We start from the raw sequence: 24417 nt of genomic DNA on the forward strand, positions 1-24417 counted from the left end.
ACAGGGCAACCTGTAGGCTTCCGTTTTAATGCCTTCATTCCGGCATGCGCATGCGTCTTTAGCAAGCAGTCACTGTACGCGAAGCAAACTGGTTGTAACGTAACGGACACTAGTCGCAGCATTTTTTTTTAAACTCGAGGATTCGCGAGGCAAATCAACCACAAAATCACCGTCAAATACATGCTTCTTTGATCTAAACAATATGCCACTCCCATTAAAGCGAACACGCGCAAGGCAATTTCACGAAACCAGACATTTAATGTTTAAATGCGTGGTTACATAGTCAACAATGTCATCCACGTAGATAAAACTGCATCGAGTGGAAAGTCCACGTCAAGCAACAGCGAGCTATTTTTAACAATCGGCACAAACACAGCTGTATAGTGGTGCAGGCAAATTAATGGAAGTGGCACCGACTTCAAGATACAAGTACTGTCACTTAAGTTAATTTATGGCCACAATTCACCAGTCATTTCTGCGACTAGGTGTTTCAATGGATCCGAGTCAGTAAATAAAAACGCGAGAAACCATACATTTCCTCTTTATTCTTTAAACAAGGGTCAAATACAATTCATATTAGAAGGTAAAGTTTTAATTTAAATCATTGCCCACATTTAAAGAGGAAGTGTTAATTTTGGGTGGCCTCATTGGAAAAAAAGCATGATTAAACAGATTTAAATACATTTCACAAAATAAAACTAAAAAGAAAAAAGTGCTTTGAAAATTTGGTAGGTCACTGCACCTGACCCAAGTTTTACAATAACTAAATGTTAGTTTCACATAATTAGCAGACTTTATACAGCACTTATATCTTTTAGTCCATAAGTAAATTACTAAACGATAGAGAACATCTAACACACACACCTTTATTGAACTAGGAAAAAAATACCTACTGAAGAATATGTGTAAAGACCCCGTGTCTTCGAGTCCCATCCCAGCAGTCTAACTGTTAGAGGACGCAGTCTACAACCGTCCTCAAAAAGAGCTCACGACCAAAAGTCGACAGACTTAGCAAATATCTGAATTTTTTTCATCCACTTTCAGCATCGAGACGAGATTCAATATTTTTTTTTCTCCAATAAAATAAGCACAATGCACGCGTTTATTCAACAACAGCGAGCACCGCATAAAATGGATCTCATCTCGGGGTCAAATCAGGTCGGCCACGTTCATGGGCATCTCCTCCACAGTCGTATTGTAAAACGTCTCGATGTCCCGAAGAATCCTCTTGTCTTCTTCAGTCACAAAGTTAATAGCAACTCCCTTCCTGCCGAAACGGCCACCGCGACCGATCCTGCGCGGAGAGAGAAGGGGGGGGAGGGAAGTGGAGCAGGTAAGTCCCCCTCAGGTGACCCACACCAGGTGTGCACCTCAGGCACTGGAGAGCCAGAGGCCCACTGCTTCTACCCCAGGGTAGGGAGTTTTAACCACATAATGAACTGATCAATAAACTACCGCCTGAATAAAAACGCCTGAAGACCCCGGGTTAAACCCCAGCAAACCCCACGGCTCCCCTAACCCTAACCCTAACCCCACGGCTCCCCTAACCCTAACCCCCCGGCTCCCCTAACCCTAACCCTAACCCCCCGGCTCCCCTAACCCTAACCCCCCGGCTCCCCTAACCCTAACCCCCGCCCCTAACCCTAACCCTAACCCCCGGCTCCCCTAACCCTAACCCCCCGGCTCCCCTAACCCTAACCCTAACCCAAACCCCACGGCTCCCCTAACCCTAACCCTAACCCCACGGCTCCCCTAACCCTAACCCTAACCCTAACCCCACGGCTCCCCTAACCCTAACCCTAACCCAACCCTAACCCACGGCTCCCTAACCCTAACCCTAACCCCGAGCTGAGCCCCTAACCCTAACCCTAACCCCGAGCTGAGCCCCTAACCCTAACCCTAACCCCACGGCTCCCCTAACCCTAACCCTAACCCCACGGCTCCCCTAACCCTAACCCTAACCCTAACCCCACGGCTCCCCTAACCCTAACCCTAACCCCACGGCTCCCCTAACCCTAACCCTAACCCCACGGCTCCCCAGGACCAGGGTGGCACGGTGGCACAGGGGCGCCTGCAGCCTCACCTGTGGATGTAGTTCTCCCGATTCGTCGGCAGATCATAGTTAATGACGAGAGACACCTGCTGCACATCGATGCCTCGGGCCTGGAACACAAGCACACCCGTCAGCATCCGCGGGACGGGTTTAAATCCCAAGCGGGCACCCAAATTCACAGAGTGTGGTTTAAGCAGTAACGGGCGGCTCAGCGCGGTTGTATCGGCCCCCGGGCGGATCCCATCAGCCAATCGCTCCTCAGCACCGGAGCCCCGCCCCCCCCCGTCTAACTCACCAGCAGGTCGGTGGTGATCAGCACACGGCTGGATCCCGACCGAAACTCTCGCATGATCACGTCCCGCTCCTTCTGGTCCATGTCCCCGTGCTGCAGAAGGGTCAGGCGTTAGGACCAGCATGGCCTGCCTCAACTCCGTACCACACCAGAGTTAAATAATGGTGTGGCTCTTCCCACACATTAACACTGGAGATTACTGAACACTGTTCAGCAGTATACTTCAACCAATATCCAAAGCAAAATTCTGTAATCTGACAGCTGTACATTCCCAGAGTTCTGCAGACGGAATTTTAAAGTCAACATATTTAAAATTTTTAAAAATAGTTTTAGTAACCAGAAATAAAGTTCTTAATTGCAGGGCATTCTGGGAAATGGAGTCTTACCAGGGCAGAGACGGTGAAGTCCCTCGCATGCATCTTCTCCGTCAGCCAATCAACCTTTCTTCTTGTGTTCAAGAAAATGACGGCCTGGGTGATGGTCAGGGTCTCGTACAGATCACACAGAGTGTCCAACTTCCATTCCTGTGACAGAGAAACAAGCGTCAGCTCTCACTCAACACACACCACACACTCTCACACTCACTCACACACACACACCAGAACGGCCGCTGCTGAAGGACAGCTGTGACACAGCCACCCTGGGACAGCACACACCGGACATTCGGAAAGGGGTCCGTCCCCGTCCCGTGGAGGGTGCCGTGCGGTTACTCTCCTCCTCGAGTGTACTTCAGCTAGCATCATCACAGGACCCCAGCCAAGGGCTTAGAGCTCGCGACTTCAGCAGAGTGCTTTAGCAAGAAGGGAGTGTGTGTGTGAGAAAGCCCACTGTCGCTACGCTAATCGCAGATTCCGCGCAGCTCACCTCTCGCTCTACATTGATGTAGAACTGCTTGATACCCTCCAGGGTAAGCTCCTCCTTCTTCACGAGGATGCGAATCGGATCTCGCATGAACTTTTTGGTCACCTCCAACACATCGGCCGGCATCGTAGCCGAGAGCAGCACGACCTGCGAGAGAGCGAGAGAGAGGGAGGGGTGACCTGCAGGAGACGTTTCCAGGACAACAAGCGCAGGAGTTTTCAAGAAAGGTGTCTGGGTCCATTCTCCCAGTGCCCAGCTGGCATGACTGCCAAGAGATTTTCAAAATTAATTTTCGTTTTGTATGGGAGAAAGGAGTCATACAAGCATTGCTGCAGTCAGGTATGACTTTAGAAAATAGCAATCCATTCCACTAAAAAAATAAATAAAAATAAAAGGAAAAAAGGAAAAAAAAGTCCAATGGCCCAGTAAAGTGCTGTAATGTAACATGGAGAAGGGCACATACTCATGCTCTAGCTACTCGTTTGGGCCTTAGCGCTTCGTTACGTTTAACAGTTGCCATGAACAGACTACACAGAACTATACAAACACTCACTTGGATGTTTGTGCTTAACTTTTGGAAAATTTCATAGATTTGATCCTTGAATCCTCGACTCAACATTTCATCAGCTTCGTCCAAGACAAACATCTTGATCCACTTAGGAGCTGTGAAGACGGGGAGACCAGTGTGAGACCACGGGGTCTTACCAAACACCGTTCCAAAAAAAAGGGCGCACATCACCATAGCGATCACAAGAACAGAGGGAATCTCCATCACACTTCCATCTATTGAAGAGGACAGCCAGGGCTCACTCTCAAACTCAAAAGTTTGCTTTTCCATGACTTTTCAAATGATATCAAAGATAGATGTGTGATCTTCAATTTGACACAGTAAATCAGGGAAACTTACGCGGTGGACCTACATATTGAGGAAGATAACTGAAATATATTTTGTCTACAGAAGGCACGCACCTCACTGTCCATTGGTGAACAGAATTTTGTCAGTGAAATACATGTGCAAAGCTGCTCTCCAGCAGACTACATTATGACCAGCAGCAGACTGGTATTGCAAGATCTGCTACCAACTTTGCAAAGAAAGTGGAGTGCATTTGCATTAAACAGAAGCTCTTATCTAGAGCAGCCTATATTACACTTAGGCACTGAACAGTGCTAGGCAAGGCATCAGTCAACTGTACTAGTACTCAATACATGAGCAAACAAAATGAAGTCTGAGACGGCTACAGGTACAAGAGCTAAATGGGTAGCTGTAGTTGTATCAAGATGAAAACAGGCTATGGACCGCACTTTTACTTTTAACATACCTGGATATTCTCATTTTTAAATCATCACAGGTACGGCTGGTAAACTTACGCTGTATTACTTTTAAAAGCCTTTTCAGCCTGCGTGTGATTGGACAGCACGCCTGTTCAGCCTGCGCGTGATTGGACAGCACGCCTGTTCAGCCTGCGCGTGATTGGACAGCACGCCTGTTCAGCCTGCGCGTGATTGGACAGCACGCCTGTTCAGCCTGCGCGTGATTGGACAGCACGCCTGTTCAGCCTGCGCGTGATTGGACAGCACGCCTGTTCAGCCTGCGCGTGATTGGACAGCACGCCTGTTCAGCCTGCGCGTGATTGGACAGCACGCCTGTTCAGCCTGCGCGTGATTGGACAGCACGCCTGTTCAGCCTGCGCGTGATTGGACAGCACGCCTGTTCAGCCTGCGCGTGATTGGACAGCACGCCTGTTCAGCCTGCGCGTGATTGGACAGCACGCCTGTTCAGCCTGCGCGTGATTGGACAGCACGCCTGTTCAGCCTGCGCGTGATTGGACAGCACGCCTGTTCAGCCTGCGCGTGATTGGACAGCACGCCTGTTCAGCCTGCGCGTGATTGGACAGCACACCTGTTCAGCCTGCGCGTGACTGGACAGCACACCTGTTCAGCCTGCACGTGATTGGACAGCAAGCCTGTTCAGCCTGCGCGTGACTGGACAGCACGTCTGTTCAGCCTGCACGTGATTGGACAGCACGCCTGTTCAGCCTGCGTGCGATTGGACATCATTCCTCTGTGTTTAGCCTGTGTGTGATTGGACATCATGCCCGTTTAGCCTCCGTGTGATTGGACACCATGCCCATTTAGCCTGCGTGTGATTGGACACTATGCCCATTTAGCCTGCGTGTGATTGGACACCATGCCTGTTTAGCCTGCGTGTGATTGGACACTATGCCCATTTAGCCTGCGTGTGATTGGACACCATGCCTGTTTAGCCTGCGTGTGATTGGACATCATGCCCGTTTAGCCTGCGTGTGATTGGACATCATGCCCGTTTAGCCTAAGTGTGATTGGACATTGTGCCTGTTTAGTCTGCGTGTGATTGGACACCATGCCCATTTAGCCTGCGTGTGATTGGACACCATGCCCGTTTAGCCTGCGTGTGATTGGGAGGGGCGGAGACTCACACAGGTACCCCCTGTTCAGCATGTCAAACACCCGTCCTGGGGTGCCCACCACTATGTGGGGGGCCTCGGCCTGCAGCTTCTGCATCTCGTTGCGCACGTTGGTGCCCCCGATGCAGGCGTGGCAGGTCGCGCCCATGTAGTCTCCCAACGCCAGGATCACCTTCTGGATCTGCAGGAGGAGACAGACTCATTACTGCACCCGTCTATTATAGGCAATTAAACGAGGGGACTCAGATTTTTAAAAAAGGGCAATAGAGGTACTACACAAAGTCTGTATGACAAAGACCCGCTTCCCAAACCCTGTTTGTCAGTTTTGGCAACTTTTACATCAGCCATCACATCGTATGATTATCCACCCCCCACCCCTCCCCCTTCTGGTCCTGCAAACCATTTCACCAGACCAATCCACCGCCAAACCACCACTTTACCTGCCTGTCCGAGACTACGAACCCAGGATGTGTCACTGAAAGCACACGTTTATACGATATTAAACATGGAGTGTTGGTGCTTGTCAAAACACCATCCAAATATGCTACCTAGTTCACCTCGTTAAGGTGGTGTTGGGACCACAGACAGGCCTGCAGTCTGAGTTTGGGTTAATTCCACATCAATTTTGCCAATTTTGGCGAAGAACTGAAATTCACAGAGTGAATTTAAAGAGCCACAATGCTCAAGGGCTTTTCAGTTCAAAAACTGAATTCCCACACCACCCCCCCCCCATTCCTGAACAGCATGGAAGCAGGCTCCGCCCCAGTCACAGGTGAGCCGTACCTGTTGGGCCAGCTCGCGAGTGGGTGCCAGGACCAGGGCCTGAGTCTCCTTCTGCTCGATCTCCAGCTGCTGCAGGATGGAAATGGCAAACGTGGCAGTTTTACCAGTTCCTGATTGGGCCTGAGCGATGACATCATAGCCTGCAACAACAACGCACAGCCGTCAGCCATGCAGCAAGCGGGGCTATATGCAAAACATTTATCTGCAAATCACCTCGGATGAGAACATCTGCTGCAGAACTAAATGCAGAAACTGCCTCTTGCAAGGTGTATTCATCTGGGATCAGACCCAGCTTCCATTAGTCAGACATGAACAGTTCTTTAGGTCAAAGAGCCAAGTCTGGAAAAACACTAAGCTCCGCAAAGCGTCCATCACTGCATGACACCGCTCACAACTGCCTGCTTAATCATGAGGCTGGAGTTCGAGTGATCAGTAATAAAAAAAAGATTTCTCCATTCCAGGTCAGTCCCGAAAGATGGTAGGGCATCATCTCACTCGAACTCCCGCCCATTTCAAAAGGAGATGATGAGGCTGCGGAAAAACAGGAGCGGTACCTTTAATGCACGGAATTATTGCTCTCTGTTGAATGGCAGATGGCTTCTCAAATCCATATGCATAAATGCCCCTCAAAAGCGTCTCCTTCAGGTTCATGTCATCGAAATTGTCCGTGATCTCATTCCAGTTGCTCTGTTAGACGGGGGGAAAAAAACCAAAGCTGTCGGCAAAAGCAACTAAATAAATAAACAAATACATAAATAATAACACGGACTTGTCGCAGGCAGTTCACTTCAGCAACGTACCTCGATGACACCGTCGGGCTCCATTCCTTCCGGGCCGCCATGGTCTCGGTCTCTAGAGCTGTCCAAACACAAGTATATCAGAACAACTGGAGAGTTATAAATCCAAATGCACCGAAACCTTCGAAGCGGACGGGAGGGCATTCAAGGATAGCTTAGCAATGAAGGCTAACGTCTAGTCTTGTCAACCGGATTTAATTCTTCATTACCAATAACCCCTGATATTAGCGCTACGGAAGCTCAAAACGCTGATCCGCTCAATGCAGAAGAGAGAATCATTAGAACCACAAAAAGGTTTTTCCACCAAGGCATTTAATACGAAATCTCTGAAAACACTACTTAAGCAAAATCTCCGATTATGAATCAAACGGCGGAGGCAGGCCGCTCCCTACGCAGTTGCGCAATGGATGCATCGCCTATTCGCCGAGTGCATATAAGGTCTGTCAAATTCTCCGTATCGACATTCAGTGCCTCCGAGACCGTGCGATCGTCCTGGCTTCATCAAACCAAGTTAACCATATAACGTTATGTAGTAAAACAGACCAATTGATATTTCGCTAATAACTGACACGTTAGCCTTTAGCTACGTTGTCCACGGAAACATAACGGATGGCTAGCTAACGTTAGCGCGATATGTTAAAACAAAGTCCGTTGACTAACGCTAACCAGATGACCGGGCGGGCCTCTAGCAAGCAAAGACCGACCAGTAAAGGTGGCATTCAGCTTCCATTTACTTGCATACATGCCGAACGTCGTTTTTATTCTACAGCGTGGGTCCGTCTGGGTCCGTCTCGGTTTCTATTCGCCGTAGGATGTCATGCACTGCAGATCTTTACGTGCCAAATTCTTTCGCTCCTGCAGTTGGGGGAGGGGGGATCGTGGCCTCCCCGGAGCAGGGTGGGAAAGCGTATGTGCCAGGCTAACGTTAGCAACCGACGGAATAACGGGCATCTAATTCGGGAAGCCATTTCCCCTTACTCAATATTCGCACACTCCGGTGAATGTATTTTAAAGCGGGCACGATTACATTTCCTGTTAAAGTCGGCCTGCTAACTGACCAACCAGAATCTCTCCTAGTTTGGTTTCTGATCCGCGGTGGCAGGCCCCGCTTCTTGCTAGCAATGCATTGCGTATAAATCATGTGATGCCCAATGAGAATATACAAAAAAACTTTTAAGCATGCAAATGATATAAAGATATGCAATACTTAATACACATACTAAAACGTATATGATTCATATTTTGTTTTAAATGAATAGCTATACCTGCTGTAATCCGCAGAACCGCTTGACATGATCCGGCTGAAGCTTCAGTGCTCAACTGAAAAGGAGGAGGAACTAAAGCGCAGATCATTTCATATAGCCGGGACTCACACTTCCGGCATGTAAAAAGTCAGAAGTATTAAATGACAAAAGCCTGCTCAGCGGTGCAGCGATAAAAAAAACATTTTGTACTCTGCATAGTGTTCCGTGGTAAGCTAAGCACGATTTACGCGTGGAATGTGTCCATTTGCAACACACTGCATTTCGAACTACATATTGTTGCGGAAGGATATTGCAGTAAAAGAAAAAGGTGTTCAGATTGCTACGGGGTTTCCCCAGAACCCCTGCGCAAGATGCCACCGGAAGGTTCTTCTCTCTAAAACGTTTGTGGAGCTGCCGTTGCGCTGCAAGTACGTTTCTAATTTTTATGCATTTCTTTTTAAATAGCTTTAGGAATTAATGATCATTATATTACATTCTGTATAGTACTACACATAATAAGAAAAAACATCTACAGTTACTTGCAAATTAAATTCTAAATTCTGCTGATCAAAATCTATTCTAATGTACTTACTAAATTACATTTCACAATTTAATCAATTTATGACCATTCAAAATGTTAATACCGGGATTATATATATATATATATATATATATATAGAGAGAGAGAGAGAGGCACACTATATATTCAATCAAATGAAATATAAAATTGAAATCAAAAATTCAGTTTTTGCCATTAAAGTTCTAATGAATGAATGAATTGCAATTATACTGCTTATAAATTCTGCTCATGGATCTCAAAGGATTTTTACAGCTAATTCGAGATGATCTAAACCACATATGTACAGCACCCACCTGGAAGATTCACATCAGTCACACAGTGCATCAGAAACCTCCTTACATGGATCAAATGGAGAAAAAGATACAGTGGAGTTTAATTTATACATTTTACAGGTGTCCCGCGTGTTATGTCTGCTCTCCTGGATCGGTGGAGAATGCCACAGAGATGGGAGGGATCTACATATGACTAGCCAATCCAAATTAGGAGACAAAAGTCCACAGAAAGATGTTAAGAATAAGGTTTGCATTTTATCAGCAAGAAAATAGTTGTGCGTTAATGTGCTTTCACAATGTTTTTAAAAAAAAAAAAAAAAAACAAGACCAGTGTTAGTTGTGTCAAGTTGTAGTTTTAGTAGTTAAATGTTTTTGTGGACAATATTATTGACAAGGCCATCAAGCAGGTGGTATGTTTTAATACGTCCATATCAGTGGGGGGTTTCACCAAGCATGATTACCGAGTTAGCTGGATAACTGCCCCGAGTAAAAGCCAGAACAGCTCTTTTTACTTCAGCCCATGCTCCATATTTGGGATGATTCATATTCATATTTGGGATGATACATATCTTAGGGTTGTAGCTAGGCAAGCTGTTTATCTTAGTTGACTTAGTTATTGCACTTGTGCCTACTCAACTATTGCTTGTTTTACTTGCATAGACCCCTTTGTTGCTGTTTTTGTTGTGTTAATCAGATTAACCTACAGGGTCCAAGTTAAACTACGCGGTCATTCCCTGCACTTGGAACTGTACTTCCCTCTAGGGTTTTCAACACACTTGTTCCTGGTTTTGGTTATACATTTTGTTGTACGTCGCTCTGGATAAGAGCGTCTGCCAAATGCCTGTAATGTAATGTAATGATTTTGGGTTTTACTTGGCGCAGTTATCCAGCTAAGTTTCACAAAGCAGGGCCCTGATATATCTAGCATAAAATGCCCATTTACAGCTGAATCTGTTCCCCGAGCATCTCCACCAAAGCAAGCTGCCGTAGAATATTCATATTAGCACAGTCTCTGTATGTTTCTGTAGCTGACAGTGGCAACACAATACATGGCTATGTTAAGAAGTCTAGATAACATTTATTAGTTTGCATATATACACGTCTGCATCCGTAAAATATTAAAAGAGCAGTATTTTCCCCCCCCTCGTTGTTTAAGCCAGTAACAAAGTGTGAGACTGAAAACTTGTTAAGAGTCAAAACCTTTTTTGTCCCCCCTGTGAAGATTTTAAAAGAAATACGTAGAGAAACCGTCACAAATGAACCTTCCGGGCTACATCTATCATATCAAGTCTAAGTCGCTAAAGGCTCTGTTGTCTTCTAGCGCGAGCTCTGGGGCGGGGGTGGGCTTCTTTTGGGGGGTGGGAGGAGGAGGAGGGGGGGTGAGGGGGACGAACTGCTTCCAGGGTTTGGTGGGGCAGTTGAAGGGCTTGACGGGCTCAGACGCCGGGGGGAGCTCGAGCAGGTCGGCGGGATCTGGAGTGGCGTCTCCAGAGCCCGTGGCGGGCGACCGCGCGGTCACCTCCTGCGACTCCTCCGAGGACTTCTTCTCTGCGGCTTCTGGCGTTGGGCGATGGTCATCCTCCGAGGAGTTTGGTGTTGGGGCCGGGGGGGCCAGGGTTTGGGCCATGCTCACGGGGGGCGCCGCTGTTGCCCGCTCAGCGAAGTTGTTGAAGTGTCTGAGGGGGGACCAGCCGGGAGGTCTCCGCCTAGAAAATCCCATCTGTGCAGATGATTAAAAAATAAAATAAAACTCACATCAGCCTCAGAGCCATGAAGAAACTAGATGCCACTTGAGAAACTTTTCTGATTAGTCTTCTCAAGAGATAAAGGATGGGACAGCATGACTCATGTACACTAGAAAATGCGGGTCTCATCTTACCTATTTTACATTAAGCAATCCAGCGAAAACACGTTGGGATGCCTCACCCGGAGAATACGTTCACAGTTCACGTGAGCTTCAGGTTCCTCTCTTCTCCAAGGCGCTATATAAACGGTGGAATTGCACTTGGCAAACTCCTGCACACCGGGACACATCAGACATCAGGACCGCACTCTGGCACTAAACCTCACTTGTTCATTAAAAGGTCAAAGAATACAAATTTTACTCAGGCAAACACAAGGGAATATGACATCCTCAGTAAAAAAGCAAATGGAAATGTGGTCTTACTGGTTCTGTTTCAGCTGGGTGGCACTCCTCTGTTAACTCTTTGAAGTCACTTTTTGAGCAGTTGCTTTTTTCCAGGTTGAACTGAACGTCATACCTGAATCCTGCGACTACCTGCAAGGAAGTGGAGAATCAAGTATGAGGAAGTCCACATGCGCTTTACTCTCAGGAGAGATTCCAACCATTCAAACAGTATGACAACTCAGAACTACAGCTCCCCCCCCCCCCCAATCTTTAAAAACAGCCCCCCCTTTTTTTACAATCCAGTGTCGCCAACTGTGTTTCCTGCACCCAATGGCAGTCTGGGACAGGTACATGTTGTTCTCGGGGGGGGGCTTCTCGCTCAACAATACACCAACGGAGGAAGCTGTGTGTGTGAGTTCCTTACTGACCAGCTGGGGGTGCTGGTGTACAGTGAGATAAGGCTGTCCCAATGAAACAAACCCTTCCACACACTGGAACAGAGCCTTAGCAGATACCAGACCGTGGGGCCCATCCACACACTGGAACAGAGCCTTAGCAGATACCAGACCGTGGGGCCCATCCACACACTGGAACAGAGCCTTAACAGATACCAGACCATGGGGCCCATCCACATATTGCTACAGAGCCTTAACAGGAGTCCCAGCTGTGTAACTTAAAAATTTTAATAAATAAGTTATGCTTTTGGTGCAGCCTCCCCTATGGCACTGAGAAAGCAAGCGAGTGAGACTACAGGTTCATTCCAAACGCCTATTTTCACTCCATGCATCTCCTCCTCGCTCCTTAGCTCTGCCCAATGGAGGAACAGATGCGAGGATATGATACAATAACAAAGGAATCGAGCCAACATGCATTAAGCAAATGGAACGTCCATGTTCAGCCAACATCAACATCAATTACAGATGTGGCTGATGGGCAGAGGGGCGATCCACGGGTGGATCGTATATACGCCACAAAGGATGCACTCGTGTGTCCTCACTGAAGCATCGTCCGGAAGCCTCCTCCCTCCTCCCTCCTCCCTCCTCCCTCCTCTCTCCTCCAAGGCGCCTTTATATGGATTGGAATGTCCTAAAAGATGGCGGACCTCGATCGATATCCGGGTCACGCGAGGACCGAGGAGACGAGGGCGGATAAAATGAGCGATTGGAATGAGCCCTGGATGCATGTGTACCTGCGGGGCCCCAACTGGCCACCAGGGGTCGCTGGTGTGCGAAGCGACGCTGTTCCCGAGCCAACTTAAACCCACCCACATGTGGTTAAAGTGGGAATGAAGCAGAACCTGTACCGGTACCCAGCTGGGCCCGCGGTGTGAGCAGAACCTGTACCGGTACCCAGCTGGGCTCCCCTGTGTGAGCAGAACCTGTACCGGTACCCAGCTCGGCTCCCCTGTGTGAGCAGAACCTGTACCGGTACCCAGCTCGGCTCCCCTGTGTGAGCAGAACCTGTACCGGTACCCAGCTGGGCTCCCCTGTGTGAGCAGAACCTGTACCGGTACCCAGCTGGGCTCCCCTGTGTGAGCAGAACCTGTACCGGTACCCAGCTGGGCTCCCCTGTGTGAGCAGAACCTGTACCGGTACCCAGCTGGGCTCCCCTGTGTGAGCAGAACCTGTACCGGTACCCAGCTGGGCTCCCCTGTGTGAGCAGAACCTGTACCGGTACCCAGCTGGGCTCCCCTGTGTGAGCAGAACCTGTACCGGTACCCAGCTGGGCTCCCCTGTGTGAGCAGAACCTGTACCGGTACCCAGCTGGGCTCCCCTGTGTGAGCAGAACCTGTACCGGTACCCAGCTCGGCTCGCGGTGTGAGGTCCAAACGCACAACCCACCTGCCGTGTGGCAGACACTATTTCGCGCAGCAGGAAGTGGTGGCTGGAGCCGTCCTCCGCGTTGAACTTGGACAGGGAGGACAACACGGGCTCCCTCAGGTCCTCGCTCTCCAGGTCGATCCTCTGGGGACAGCCCAGACACTGCGCCCGCTCTGGAACCACCATGGGCTCCACTGCGGAAAAAACAACGTCGACAACTTCTGCGTCTGCCGGGACACGCGTTTTTAATCCCGCCGCAACGATGGCGCTCCCGCACCAAACCTTAAACCAGCAGACCTGCGTCACACAGCCCTGCGGAAGGCTTCCCACAGACAGCCCTGCGGAAGGCTTCCCACAGACAGCCCTGCGGAAGGCTTCCCACACACAGCCCTGCAGATTAACATTCAAACACTGGATTTCACCACCGTTCAGAACTCTTCTTTCACACCCAGAAAATATTCAGGGATCTACTGGGAATGGTTCTGAATTTTATTAACATTTAAAGAGTTCAGGTACTTTAGATGTGCCTTTGACCCAGGTCAGGTGCTCCTTATGGACAGTGCTCACACCTGCATTTTTATAATTTGAAATAATATTTATTATTATTTAAAGGCTTTTATATCGAGCAGTAAGCTCAGACTTTGATTAGGTTACATAAATATCCAGCATTACGTCTCCAGATGAACTGATCCAGGATTTCTTCCCCAATCAGTCGCAGTTTCATAAACTGACACACCCAGTTTTTCCTCGTTCTCGCCATTTGTTTGCCAACAAACGTGAAATGTTTTTTATTGTGAATCTTTCCGTTTTTTCTCCAGAACTAAGGACCGTTTTGTTAAAATGAGTGACCTAAAAGGGGTCATGAGTATCCGTCTTTTCCAGGTTTGTGGAGTTATGAAGTTCTGTTTCTGAATTCAATCTGGGATTTTGTGAATTTAGTTAACACAGCTTAAGCTGCTATTGTGTCAAGAGCCGATGGACCTAGACAGCAACACTAAGAGAGAGATAATTAGAGTACAGAAACAAAAATCCAGAAGGTACGACAATAACCCAGTAGACAGACACCTGTTTCTGATGAACGCTTGGTTTTGAACTCAACCCTGTTCCAGTTACAGTGTAAATAATTTTTTTACATCTTTTGAGTTCACTGACTTTGTGAGTCACTCAGTCTGACAGCGTCTGCCAAGTGTCAACAGCGCAATGTGAACTCTCAACGGCACAGTCTCCTCACATTCAAACTGCGATTCATCAGGGCATCTCAGACGCATTTAGAACAACGGTTCATCTCTGCCCCCCAGGGATGGGGAGGGGGGGGCTGGGTATTTATGAGCAGGCATGCAAACATAATGCGATAATAATGCCCTAAATCAATGCGATGTTATGTGTTACCTGAGGGTTTGCACTCGACTGAAACCATGGCTAGGCTTTCTTCAGCGTTGTTCCTGTGCACCACTGCTGTGCACGGGCTGGGAGCCTGGGGGACAGGGACAGTGTGCACACATTCATTACGTTTCACACGTCTGAGCGACAGGGTTCAGACCCCCCCCACAACCACGAGCCAGGAAGCACACTCACCACCGCATCGGGCTGAGGCAGGTAGTCACAGTCTCGCCACTCTTTGTCTCCCCCTACTGGACAGTCAGACTCTCGCACGAGGAACGTCAGGCGGAACACAGTGGTGGACTCGTTCACATCCTGAAAAAAGGAGATTACACTGCTCTGTGTTTTGTGTTTGCACAGCTGGGTTCATGACCCAGGGGTTGCAGGTATCACTCATGCGGAGGCACTGCCTTTGTGTCCCCAAACAAGGTGCTCAACCTGAACAGTTTCAGCAAATATCCAGCTGGAGAAATGGATTGTGTGTGAAAAGACCAAGCTGTGTCTGTTTCTGTAGACAAGAATGTCTGCTAAATTATTAAATATAATGCTTTCAGCGAATGTTCAGCTGTATATATAAATGCTACGTAAAAAAGACTAAGTTGTCTCAGTTTATAGAACAGAACGTCTGCTAAATTATCAAATGCAACAATATGAATTCTTGACGGTTATTAAAAATGTGAAGACATGAGACAGAACTAGCAAATGCGACATTTTTTGGAGAGCCGTGGAGGAGGCGGTGTGTGGGTTAGCGGGGCGGCACCCACCTTCGAGGCTCCCACGGTCTGGTAGAGCGCAAGCTGGTTCCCCTGCTGCAGCTTGGCGTTGTGGGCCACGAGCGCCAGGTCCACGCCGGCCTCCACGTCCTTGTCGTCGCAGAACGCTCTGCTGGGCCCCTGCGCTCGCCCCTGCGGCCACAGCAGCAGGCCGACGGCGCCGAAGAGCAGAAAGCAGATCCCCCGCATGCTGAGCGTCCGCACGGTCCCAGAATCCCGCAGCTGGTCAGACGAGCAGCACAGCACACCCCCGTTCTCCACAGAGGTCCCGCGTCCACTAATGATTGACTGGCGTTATATAGCGCCCCTCCGGCCGGCGGCTCCTCCCCCAGCCCGCGATAGGCCTGTTGAGACAGAGAGGCAGTCAGGATGAGTGCAGCGACGTTTGCTTATCATACGACTCTGAGCGCATTAAAATCAATATCTCACATTCACCAGCCACTCCTCAAGGAGTCTCCCACAGGTCCACCCACACGAGCGTCCTCCAAACACAGCCACATCCCAAATCTGTATTTCACCGTCCGAGACCCCCGTTCCCCCCCCCCCCCGTTTCTCTCCGTCTCACCCCCCCATTTCTCTCTGTCTTGCCCACAGTCTCCTCCCTCTACTGTTAAACAAGGACACACACCCCCATAACGGAAATCCCTTCACAATATGGTGGAAGAAAAAAAAAAAAAAAACCAGTGATGATCATTAGAAAACAAATCATTTACAGCCAATGTGCTTGTTTGTGCTCTCAAATGGGGCATCACAAAATGATGAAAAAATGACACAGGCCACTTACTGCATTGATAACTGAGTTAATTAGGTTAATAAAACCAATAAAAACTGACCGGTGATCTCTGAGAAATGAGTACTGAATGCATAAATTATTGGAAAGAAAGCATCTGCGACGTTTCGATGCATTCACAGCGTGAACAGTGCGCAGGAGACGACACCGTAAGGAAAACACCTGCAGGACCGCTGATATGAACCAGCTCCATCATTATGAATCATAACCCGCAGAGAAATGAATCAGCAACACACTGATCCACAGGCTGCTCCTGCGCTGATTCAGAGCTGCAGTCTGTGATCGGAGAGGGCGAGCCAGTTCCACAAACGACACAGCGAGGCCACAGAATGCTACAGTCACAACGAACAGAGACTTTGGATGAGCAAACATGCCCCCCCCCCCACACCCACCCACCACCCCCTCATCAAGCGCTTTCCAAACTGCAAAGTTGCATTAATCACGCTGACAAAACTGTGTGTTTAAATAGATACTGTGTTCCTCTACCTTTGACCCAGCTTGCTATGCCCAGCCGTCCTACACAGCAACATTGTCAAATACTTTCCTGGAATTTGTGCCGAGCTCCCACACAGCCTGACTGGGGTTCAAGAGCAGGCCAGCGAAAGCAGAACCGCACAAAGTCATTTGTCCTGAAGATCCATTATCACACAGCAACACAAAGTCATCTGTCCTGAAGATCCATTATCACACAGCCACACAAAGTCATGTGTCCTAGAGATCCATTATCACACAGCAACACAAAGTCATGTGTCCTAAAGATCCATTATCACACAGCAACACAAAGTCATGTGTCCTAAAGATCCATTATCACACAGCAACACAAAGTCATGTGTCCTAAAGATCCATTATCACACAGCAACACAAAGTCATGTGTCCTAAAGATCCATTATCACACAGCAACACAAAGTCATGTGTCCTAAAGATCCATTATCACACAGCAACACTAAGTCATGTGTCCTGAAGATCCATTATCACACAGCAACACAAAGTCATGTGTCCTAAAGATCCATTATCACACAGCAACACAAAGTCATGTGTCCTAAAGATCCATTATCACACAGCAACACAAAGTCATGTGTCCTAAAGATCCATTATCACACAGCAACACAAAGTCATGTGTCCTAAAGATCCATTATCACACAGCAACACAAAGTCATGTGTCCTAAAGATCCATTATCACACAGCAACACAAAGTCATGTGTCCTAAAGATCCATTATCACACAGCAACACAAAGTCATGTGTCCTAAAGATCCATTATCACACAGCAACACAAAGTCATGTGTCCTAAAGATCCATTATCACACAGCAACACAAAGTCATGTGTCCTAGAGATCCATTATCACACAGCAACACAAAGTCATGTGTCCTAAAGATCCATTATCATACAGCAACACAAAGTCATCTGTCCTGAAGATCCATTATCACACAGCAACACTAAGTCATGTGTCCTGAAGATCCATTATCACACAGCAACACAAAGTCATGTGTCCTAAAGATCCATTATCACACAGCAACACAAAGTCATGTGTCCTAGAGATCCATTATCACACAGCAACACTAAGTCATGTGTCCTAAAGATCCATTATCACACAGCAACACAAAGTCATGTGTCCTAAAGATCCATTATCACACAGCAACACAAAGTCATGTGTCCTAAAGATCCATTATCACACAGCAACACAAAGTCATGTGTCCTAAAGATCCATTATCACACAGCAACACAAAGTCATGTGTCCTAAAGATCCATTATCACACAGCAACACAAAGTCATGTGTCCTAAAGATCCATTATCACACAGCAACACAAAGTCATGTGTCCTAGAGATCCATTATCACACAGCAACACAAAGTCATGTGTCCTAAAGATCCATTATCATACAGCAACACAAAGTCATCTGTCCTGAAGATCCATTATCACACAGCAACACTAAGTCATGTGTCCTGAAGATCCATTATCACACAGCAACACAAAGTCATGTGTCCTAAAGATCCATTATCACACAGCAACACAAAGTCATGTGTCCTAGAGATCCATTATCACACAGCAACACAAAGTCATGTGTCCTAAAGATCCATTATCACACAGCAACACAAAGTCATGTGTCCTAAAGATCCATTATCACACAGCAACACTAAGTCATGTGTCCTGAAGATCCATTATCACACAGCAACACAAAGTCATGTGTCCTAAAGATCCATTATCACACAGCAACACAAAGTCATGTGTCCTAAAGATCCATTATCACACAGCAACACAAAGTCATGTGTCCTAAAGATCCATTATCACACAGCAACACAAAGTCATGTGTCCTAAAGATCCATTATCACACAGCAACACAAAGTCATGTGTCCTAGAGATCCATTATCACACAGCAACACAAAGTCATGTGTCCTAAAGATCCATTATCATACAGCAACACAAAGTCATCTGTCCTGAAGATCCATTATCACACAGCAACACTAAGTCATGTGTCCTGAAGATCCATTATCACACAGCAACACAAAGTCATGTGTCCTAAAGATCCATTATCACACAGCAACACAAAGTCATCTGTCCTGAAGATCCATTATCACACAGCAACACAAAGTCATGTGTCCTAAAGATCCATTATCACACAGCAACACAAAGTCATGTGTCCTAAAGATCCATTATCACACAGCAACACAAAGTCATGTGTCCTAAAGATCCATTATCACACAGCAACACAAAGTCATGTGTCCTAAAGATCCATTATCACACAGCAACACAAAGTCATCTGTCCTGAAGATCCATTATCGCACAGCAACACAAAGTCATGTGTCCTAAAGATCCATTATCACACAGCAACACAAAGTCATGTGTCCTAAAGATCCATTATCACACAGCAACACAAAGTCATGTGTCCTAAAGATCCATTATCACACAGCAACACAAAGTCATGTGTCCTAAAGATCCATTATCACACAGCAACACAAAGTCATGTGTCCTAAAGATCCATTATCACACAGCAACACAAAGTCATGTGTCCTGAAGATTCATTATTACTGCTCTGCAAACTCCATGCAATAGCAAGGAACATTCTAGAGGAAAAAAGATTTTGTACTAGAATTAAGCTATGACACCAATATGAAAACACCACATATTTTGTACAGATAAACATTTTCATTACGCGAATACATCTCACAGTACAGTACAGGGTCCTAAATGATTGTGTTCTGGACATGAGATTGTGACTGAACCCTGATTATCACCCCCCCCTCCCCTGCCTCCACCCTGGCTGATATACTGTGAGTGCATTGGCACAAAATGGCTCCCATTTCACAGTCCCCCCCCAACCCTCCCACTCCCGCACTTTTCTCCCCCTTCTAAAGTTCTTCAGACAAAGGGTGCTATGTGTTATTATTATGAATCCTCCTACTATTATTATACCAACACCAATATTTTTCCTGCAATAATAAACAAAAACACCTGCAGTTTCAAGATCACCATAAGGCATAATAACGCATAGAAAACACACTGAGCAGAGCCTTACGAGCCCAGATCCAAACACTGCCTGCCAACATATTATATTACATAACATTACAGGCATTTACCCATTATACACTGCTGCAACAATATTCATCACTTCCTGTTAGAGGTAATTTGAAGAAGCAGCGAAGAGCACAACCTTCCATGCACTGGTCTGAAGGAGAGTGAGAGAGAGATAGAGAGAAAAAAAAAAAAGTGTGAACGCTTTGCTCATTAATTATGCAATTTTATAGCACTCAGAGCGCAGAGCTGCTGTCCACACCCCATCACTTCTCATTTTCTTAAACAAACTTGCGCAGCAATTCCACAGATCAAAGAGACCCCATGCATAGCCTGTGAAGACGGCTCTACCCAGGATGCAATGCTGCAGCGGCACAGCCGAAACCACACCACAGATCTCTCACCTCGCTGTCCCACCAAGGCCCCCACCCCACCAAAGACACGGCGCTTCCGCCCCTCCCACTGCGCTACGCTACACCCTGTCCCCGCGCGAGTTCCCCCTCAGACGCACCCGAGCAGCGCCGCGGGCCCCCACTGAAGCACTCGGATGGAGAACAGGCTCGTCACCATCGAGCACAGAGCGGTGCTTCTGCTCCTCTGCGTCCTGCTGGGGACGGGTGAGTCTCTCCTTACCGCCACTTTCTGTACCGCTTACCGCCTCGCGGCTGCGCATCGGGACACGCGGCTGCGCATCGGGACACGCAGCTGCGCGACATCACACCGGCGAGCGTTCACGAGACGGCGAGAGTTCACGGGAACTGACATAAGCGACGCTTTTCACACATTCTGCTTTCGCTGTCAACTCTGTAACTCCACGGCTCATGTTCAACAGCTAAAAACGGCACTTTCATTTACATTTTCATAAAACCCTTGAATATGCATCATTAAAAATGCTGTAAAATCCTAAGCAATGCAGCTTACTTCAGGATAAAGTGGTTTTTTTTTTGCCAAGCGACGATATTGTATATACAAACCTTAGGATGTGAGGGTTGCTGGTTCGATCCCCACCCTGGGCATGTCGAAGTGTCCCTGAGCAAGACACCTAAGCCCTAACTGCTCTGGTGAATGAGAGGCATCAATTGTAAAGCGCTTTGGATAAAAGTGCTATATAAATGCAGTCCATTTACCATTTACCATCCTCTAGAAAGACACAGCATGCAAGGAACCTGCAAGATAAGTCTACAGAAAAGACGTTTTATTCGGCACACAACTATGCAAGAATCATCAAAAAGTGGTTTCTCAGTTCTTTTTAAAGGAACTGTCATGGGAAGCGTTTCATCAAAAATGAATGTTCTGTTCTAGAATGTTCTCACAGGTAGTCATGGCGAAACTGAAGCGATGAGAAGGGTGATGACTCGTGCGTCAGCACCACCAGCACGAAACAACACTGTGACTTGTGGGTGAGACAGACTCATGTGAACGCGCCCCCCTCCCATCCCCAAACAGGGACCAGCTCAGCCACAGTGACAGGAGAGGGCGCAGGCCCCCCCAAGACCAGCGGGAACCAAGCAACAACACCACCCTCCAGTGGGACCCCATCACAGCACCCCACAAACTGGACACCCCTCCTTGTCCGTAACCCAAAACAGCCGCTTACGGGAACCTATGACATCATCGACCGCAATGGCTCAGAGTGCCTCAAAGCTCAAATGGGGGTGCAGTACAAAGTCACCGAGAACAAGGTCGGTCAGCTGGGGTCTCTCTCTCCCTCTCGTTCCAGCTCTCACTCTCTCACTCCTTCCCCCTCCCTCTCCTCCTTCCCCCTCCCTCTCCTCCCCCCTTCCTCCCTCTCTCCCCTCTTCCTCCCTCTCACCCCCCTCTCTCTCTCGTTATGATTTCAGTGCATCTCAGTAATGCGGGGGGGTAATAAATACTGAGCACATGTACTCCTAATACTCTCTCAGGGCTCGTACTCAGAAACATGTTGTCATTTGTTGTCGAAGTGACCTTGCTTATTTGTTTTGCAGAACACGCTGTATTTCAATATCGACCCCTCCTCCACCAGGGGAACCGGACAGTGTGGACCAAAGACTTCCAATCTGACCCTGAAATTCCCTGGGGGGTGTCTGGACTTCACCTTTCGCGAGGTATGCAGTTGAGAGTGCGTGGTAAGGGGCAGGATGCGCCTCCTCTGTCTGTCTGCGTGATGTCAGATCCCCCACAGGAAACCGCCGCAGTGACCCGGCCGACCACCCGCGCGCGGATAACGGTGTGAGTGACTCAGGGGGGGCGGAGCCTACGCCCCATGCGCGTGAGAACAAAGAGCTGGCGGAGGAAGCGTCCGCGGTCGCGGCGAGCTCTAAACGCCGCACGAAACGACTCCAGCTGCGTTATAACGGGTCACTACGCCGCGGCATAAAGACGCACTCTGTTACCAAGTTACAAACCAGACAGTAATGTTCAAAAAAAACCCTCCTGAGGGAAAAGCAAGCCATTTGTAGACATGGATATTCACCTCAACTGCACTTCTGATTGGCAGCCATATAAACAGACACACTGCTGATTGGTTAAACTGTAAAATTGCCATATCGCTTATGGCTGCATGTTAACTTTTTGTTGCTTTTGGAAAATCTCAACTGAATAAAATGGGCGTAAGATCAAAGTAGAAAGAAAGACCCCATGTAATGTAAACGAAGGCCACTGGGTACAAGAGTATACAAGATGTACTGCCGATACCACCTCTACAACCATGAACCCTGCCCTCAGTTTGGGGTTTTAATTTGGCTCTCATTCCCTTGTCCTGTCTGGTGAGCACGCTGCCCAGGCGAAAGTCAGGTCCTGGCAAAAACCAGTGTGTAGTTTTAGAGGATAAACACAACTTTCAAGGTCATGGCTTTGTCAACAGGAAGAAAAGATGTCATACGTGACTACAGTCCGAGCCAGTTTGGAAACATCCGTCTGCAAAGGCTGCAAGCGTAAGTACTGTTTTTGCGTTTGTTGTGCTACTAGAAAACCAAAATAAGGTGGCCAAGATAATTCACCTCACCGAACGTCTCGCACCGCCTCTAGGAGAGCTCTTCGAAGGCGTAATCACCGATGCGATGTTGTTCAAGGTCAGCGCTGGACGTTGCTACAAATGTGACGCCTGGACGACACTCCGGTTCGCCAAGAACCTCAGCGTCAAGATTACAAACGCCAAGATCCAAGCGTCTGGAATAACTGGCAGCAAATTTGGAACGGGTGGGTTTGATTCTGCTGTCGACTGGCACAGTGGACAAAAACAAAGAAAAGGCAGTTGAGATCAGACTTATGGTAAACAGACACTCCTACCTGGTGCATTTATTAACCACAAAGCACCGTTAAGCAGGGACAGAACTTTGTGGTTACACCAGCGACACTCACTCTCGCTCCCCAAAGAGCCACAGAGGGGCTCTTTTTATTTTTTGCCTAAAAATCAGAAACCAAATCAGACCAAAGAAACCAGATGAGCTGAGTAATCAATGGTTTAAATGGATCAATTAAGTGCTGGGCAGCAATGAACACCTGCATTCCCTGCAGTTATCTGGGGCCTGGACTGAACACCACTGCTCTGTGCTCCAGGGGGTACAACAGCCGATCCGTTTCAGGATTTTGTGCCAACTTCTGCTCTTAATTATTTAATTAGCTTGATCATTTCTTGATCTGACTTGTGTATAAGCACCAGCTGCAGCCACAGACTGCAAGTGCGTCCTAAAGATTTTACTGTGCTCAAGTACAGGAGTGAACCAGCATAGTTTATGGAGCTCTCCGAAAACTAAAGTGAAGGTAACTGGTTGGAACAAAAACCAGCACGCAGACCAACTCTCTAGGACCAGAGTTCTGCACCTCTGAGACACTCAAATCAAATCTTGACCTTAAGGCACTAGTTTTCATTCTCCCCTTTAATCAGGGACAGCAGGTGAGTGAGATCTCAGACCAATCAGTGATGTTAATCAATTAATTAATCAATTAACTCTCAGGTGGAAAAGAAACCCTGCGGACCACCTGAGTATCTGAGTATCCGGTCTGGAAAGGGGTTCTGAACCCAGATTCTGGCAGGTCACAGCGTTTGCTTTTTGTTTTCACCGTACAGTCAGTGACCAGTTCAGACCCAAGAAAGCAGGTGCGGTGGATCAGCTGAGTGACTGACAGCTTTAATCCATTACATTCAGCTGAACTGATTTTTTTATTTTCCCCTGTTGTCATTTCAGAGGAAGAGTGCTGGACTGACTTCAACAGACGGGTCATCCCGATCGTTTTAGGGGGGGCGGCTGTGGGGATCTGCCTAATTGCCGTCCTCACCTACCTGATTATCCGAGACAACAGTGCGCAAGGCTACGAGAGACTTTAAGGCAACGCGGCGGTGGCTGTCCGCTATCGCAGGGACAAGCGACTCCACGGGGGGCTGCTTTCTGTTTTCACCTTAAAATCAGCAACCATTTCACACCCAAGAAAGCAGGCGAGGTGAGGATAAGAGTGTAATCAATGGCTTTAACTGATCCTGTAAGTGCTGCGCCCCCTGCTGGTCTCCACCCGGAGCTGCAGGTCCCTGCTCCCTCAGATCCGATCATTCAGAGCAGGCACTCTCAACCCATTACATTACAATCATTTAGCAGACGCTCTTATCCAGAGCGACTTACACAACTTTGTACATAGCATTTTACATTGTATCCATTTATACAGCTGGATATATACTGAAGCAATGCAGGTTAAGTACCTTACTCAAGGGTACAA

General features: G+C 47.8%; 3 protein-coding genes and 2 non-coding genes across 8 annotated transcripts; 1 reads left to right on the forward strand and 4 right to left on the reverse strand.

Annotated features, from left to right (window-relative positions):
• Positions 1-525: 525 nt before the first annotated feature.
• eif4a2 (eukaryotic translation initiation factor 4A2) lies at positions 526-8654 on the reverse strand. Its single transcript, XM_064329987.1, has 11 exons — positions 8496-8654; positions 7234-7291; positions 6988-7120; positions 6434-6573; positions 5663-5831; positions 3760-3869; positions 3210-3353; positions 2732-2869; positions 2349-2438; positions 2084-2163; positions 526-1294 (listed from the first exon to the last, which is right to left on the reverse strand). The coding sequence occupies exons 1-11, from the start codon at positions 8522-8524 to the stop codon at positions 1150-1152; spliced, it is 1236 nt and encodes a 411-aa protein (XP_064186057.1). The 5' UTR covers positions 8525-8654; the 3' UTR covers positions 526-1149.
• On the reverse strand, positions 2968-3150 carry LOC135254328 (small nucleolar RNA SNORA81). The gene has a single exon (XR_010329841.1). It is a non-coding gene; the product is annotated as a small nucleolar RNA SNORA81 (small nucleolar RNA).
• Positions 6857-6930, reverse strand: LOC135254330 (small nucleolar RNA SNORD2). Its single transcript, XR_010329843.1, has one exon. It is a non-coding gene; the product is annotated as a small nucleolar RNA SNORD2 (small nucleolar RNA).
• Positions 8655-9561: 907 nt separating the features above from the next.
• Positions 9562-23135, reverse strand: kng1 (kininogen 1). Of its 3 annotated transcripts, none has more exons than XM_064329991.1 (8): positions 22996-23135; positions 15419-15771; positions 14850-14969; positions 14664-14748; positions 13296-13468; positions 11494-11604; positions 11253-11342; positions 9562-11046 (listed from the first exon to the last, which is right to left on the reverse strand). In XM_064329991.1, exons 2-8 carry the CDS (start codon positions 15614-15616, stop codon positions 10606-10608), a joined length of 1218 nt encoding a protein of 405 aa, XP_064186061.1. In that variant the 5' UTR covers positions 15617-15771; positions 22996-23135; the 3' UTR covers positions 9562-10605. The 3 variants fall into 3 exon arrangements, with proteins under 3 accessions (XP_064186061.1, XP_064186058.1, XP_064186060.1); XM_064329988.1 differs by lacking the exon at positions 22996-23135 and adding an exon at positions 22712-22853; XM_064329990.1 differs by lacking the exon at positions 22996-23135 and adding an exon at positions 22707-22847.
• lamp3 (lysosomal associated membrane protein 3) lies at positions 20183-24271 on the forward strand. 2 transcript variants are annotated; one of them, XM_064329995.1, is made up of 6 exons: positions 20183-20342; positions 21172-21407; positions 21693-21812; positions 22571-22640; positions 22735-22905; positions 23895-24271. In XM_064329995.1, the coding sequence occupies exons 1-6, from the start codon at positions 20273-20275 to the stop codon at positions 24032-24034; spliced, it is 807 nt and encodes a 268-aa protein (XP_064186065.1). In that variant the 5' UTR covers positions 20183-20272; the 3' UTR covers positions 24035-24271. The 2 variants fall into 2 exon arrangements, 1 of the variants encoding a protein (XP_064186065.1); XR_010329348.1 differs by lacking the exons at positions 20183-20342; positions 21172-21407; positions 21693-21812 and having other exon boundaries at positions 21857-22640; positions 22735-23602; positions 23895-24028.
• The last annotated feature ends 146 nt before the right edge of the window (positions 24272-24417 follow it).

This window comes from Anguilla rostrata, chromosome 4 (genome assembly GCF_018555375.3).
Source record: "Anguilla rostrata isolate EN2019 chromosome 4, ASM1855537v3, whole genome shotgun sequence".
NCBI lineage: Eukaryota > Metazoa > Chordata > Actinopteri > Anguilliformes > Anguillidae > Anguilla > Anguilla rostrata.

Excerpts from the sequence above, each read along its gene's own strand:
- eif4a2 (XM_064329987.1), bottom strand. The coding sequence starts at position 8,524 with ATGTCAAGCGGTTCTGCGGATTACAGCAG. Across the intron at positions 3,354-3,759 it reads AGTTAAGCACAAACATCCAA|GTCGTGCTGCTCTCGGCTAC; the intron begins GTGAGTGTTTGT and ends GCTCTCTCGCAG. Across the intron at positions 2,439-2,731 it reads ACTTCACCGTCTCTGCCCTG|CACGGGGACATGGACCAGAA; the intron begins GTAAGACTCCAT and ends ACCCTTCTGCAG.
- kng1 (XM_064329991.1), bottom strand. The coding sequence starts at position 15,616 with ATGCGGGGGATCTGCTTTCTGCTCTTCGGCGCCGTCGGCCTGCTGCTG. Across the intron at positions 11,605-13,295 it reads TAGTGTCTGCCACACGGCAG|GTAGTCGCAGGATTCAGGTA; the intron begins GTGGGTTGTGCG and ends ACTTCCTTGCAG. Across the intron at positions 11,047-11,252 it reads ACTGTGAACGTATTCTCCGG|ATGGGATTTTCTAGGCGGAG; the intron begins GTGAGGCATCCC and ends TCATCTGCACAG.
- lamp3 (XM_064329995.1), top strand. The coding sequence starts at position 20,273 with ATGGAGAACAGGCTCGTCACCATCGAGCACAGAGCGGTGCTTCTGCTC. Across the intron at positions 20,343-21,171 it reads CTGCGTCCTGCTGGGGACGG|GGACCAGCTCAGCCACAGTG; the intron begins GTGAGTCTCTCC and ends ATCCCCAAACAG. Across the intron at positions 22,906-23,894 it reads TGGCAGCAAATTTGGAACGG|AGGAAGAGTGCTGGACTGAC; the intron begins GTGGGTTTGATT and ends TTGTCATTTCAG.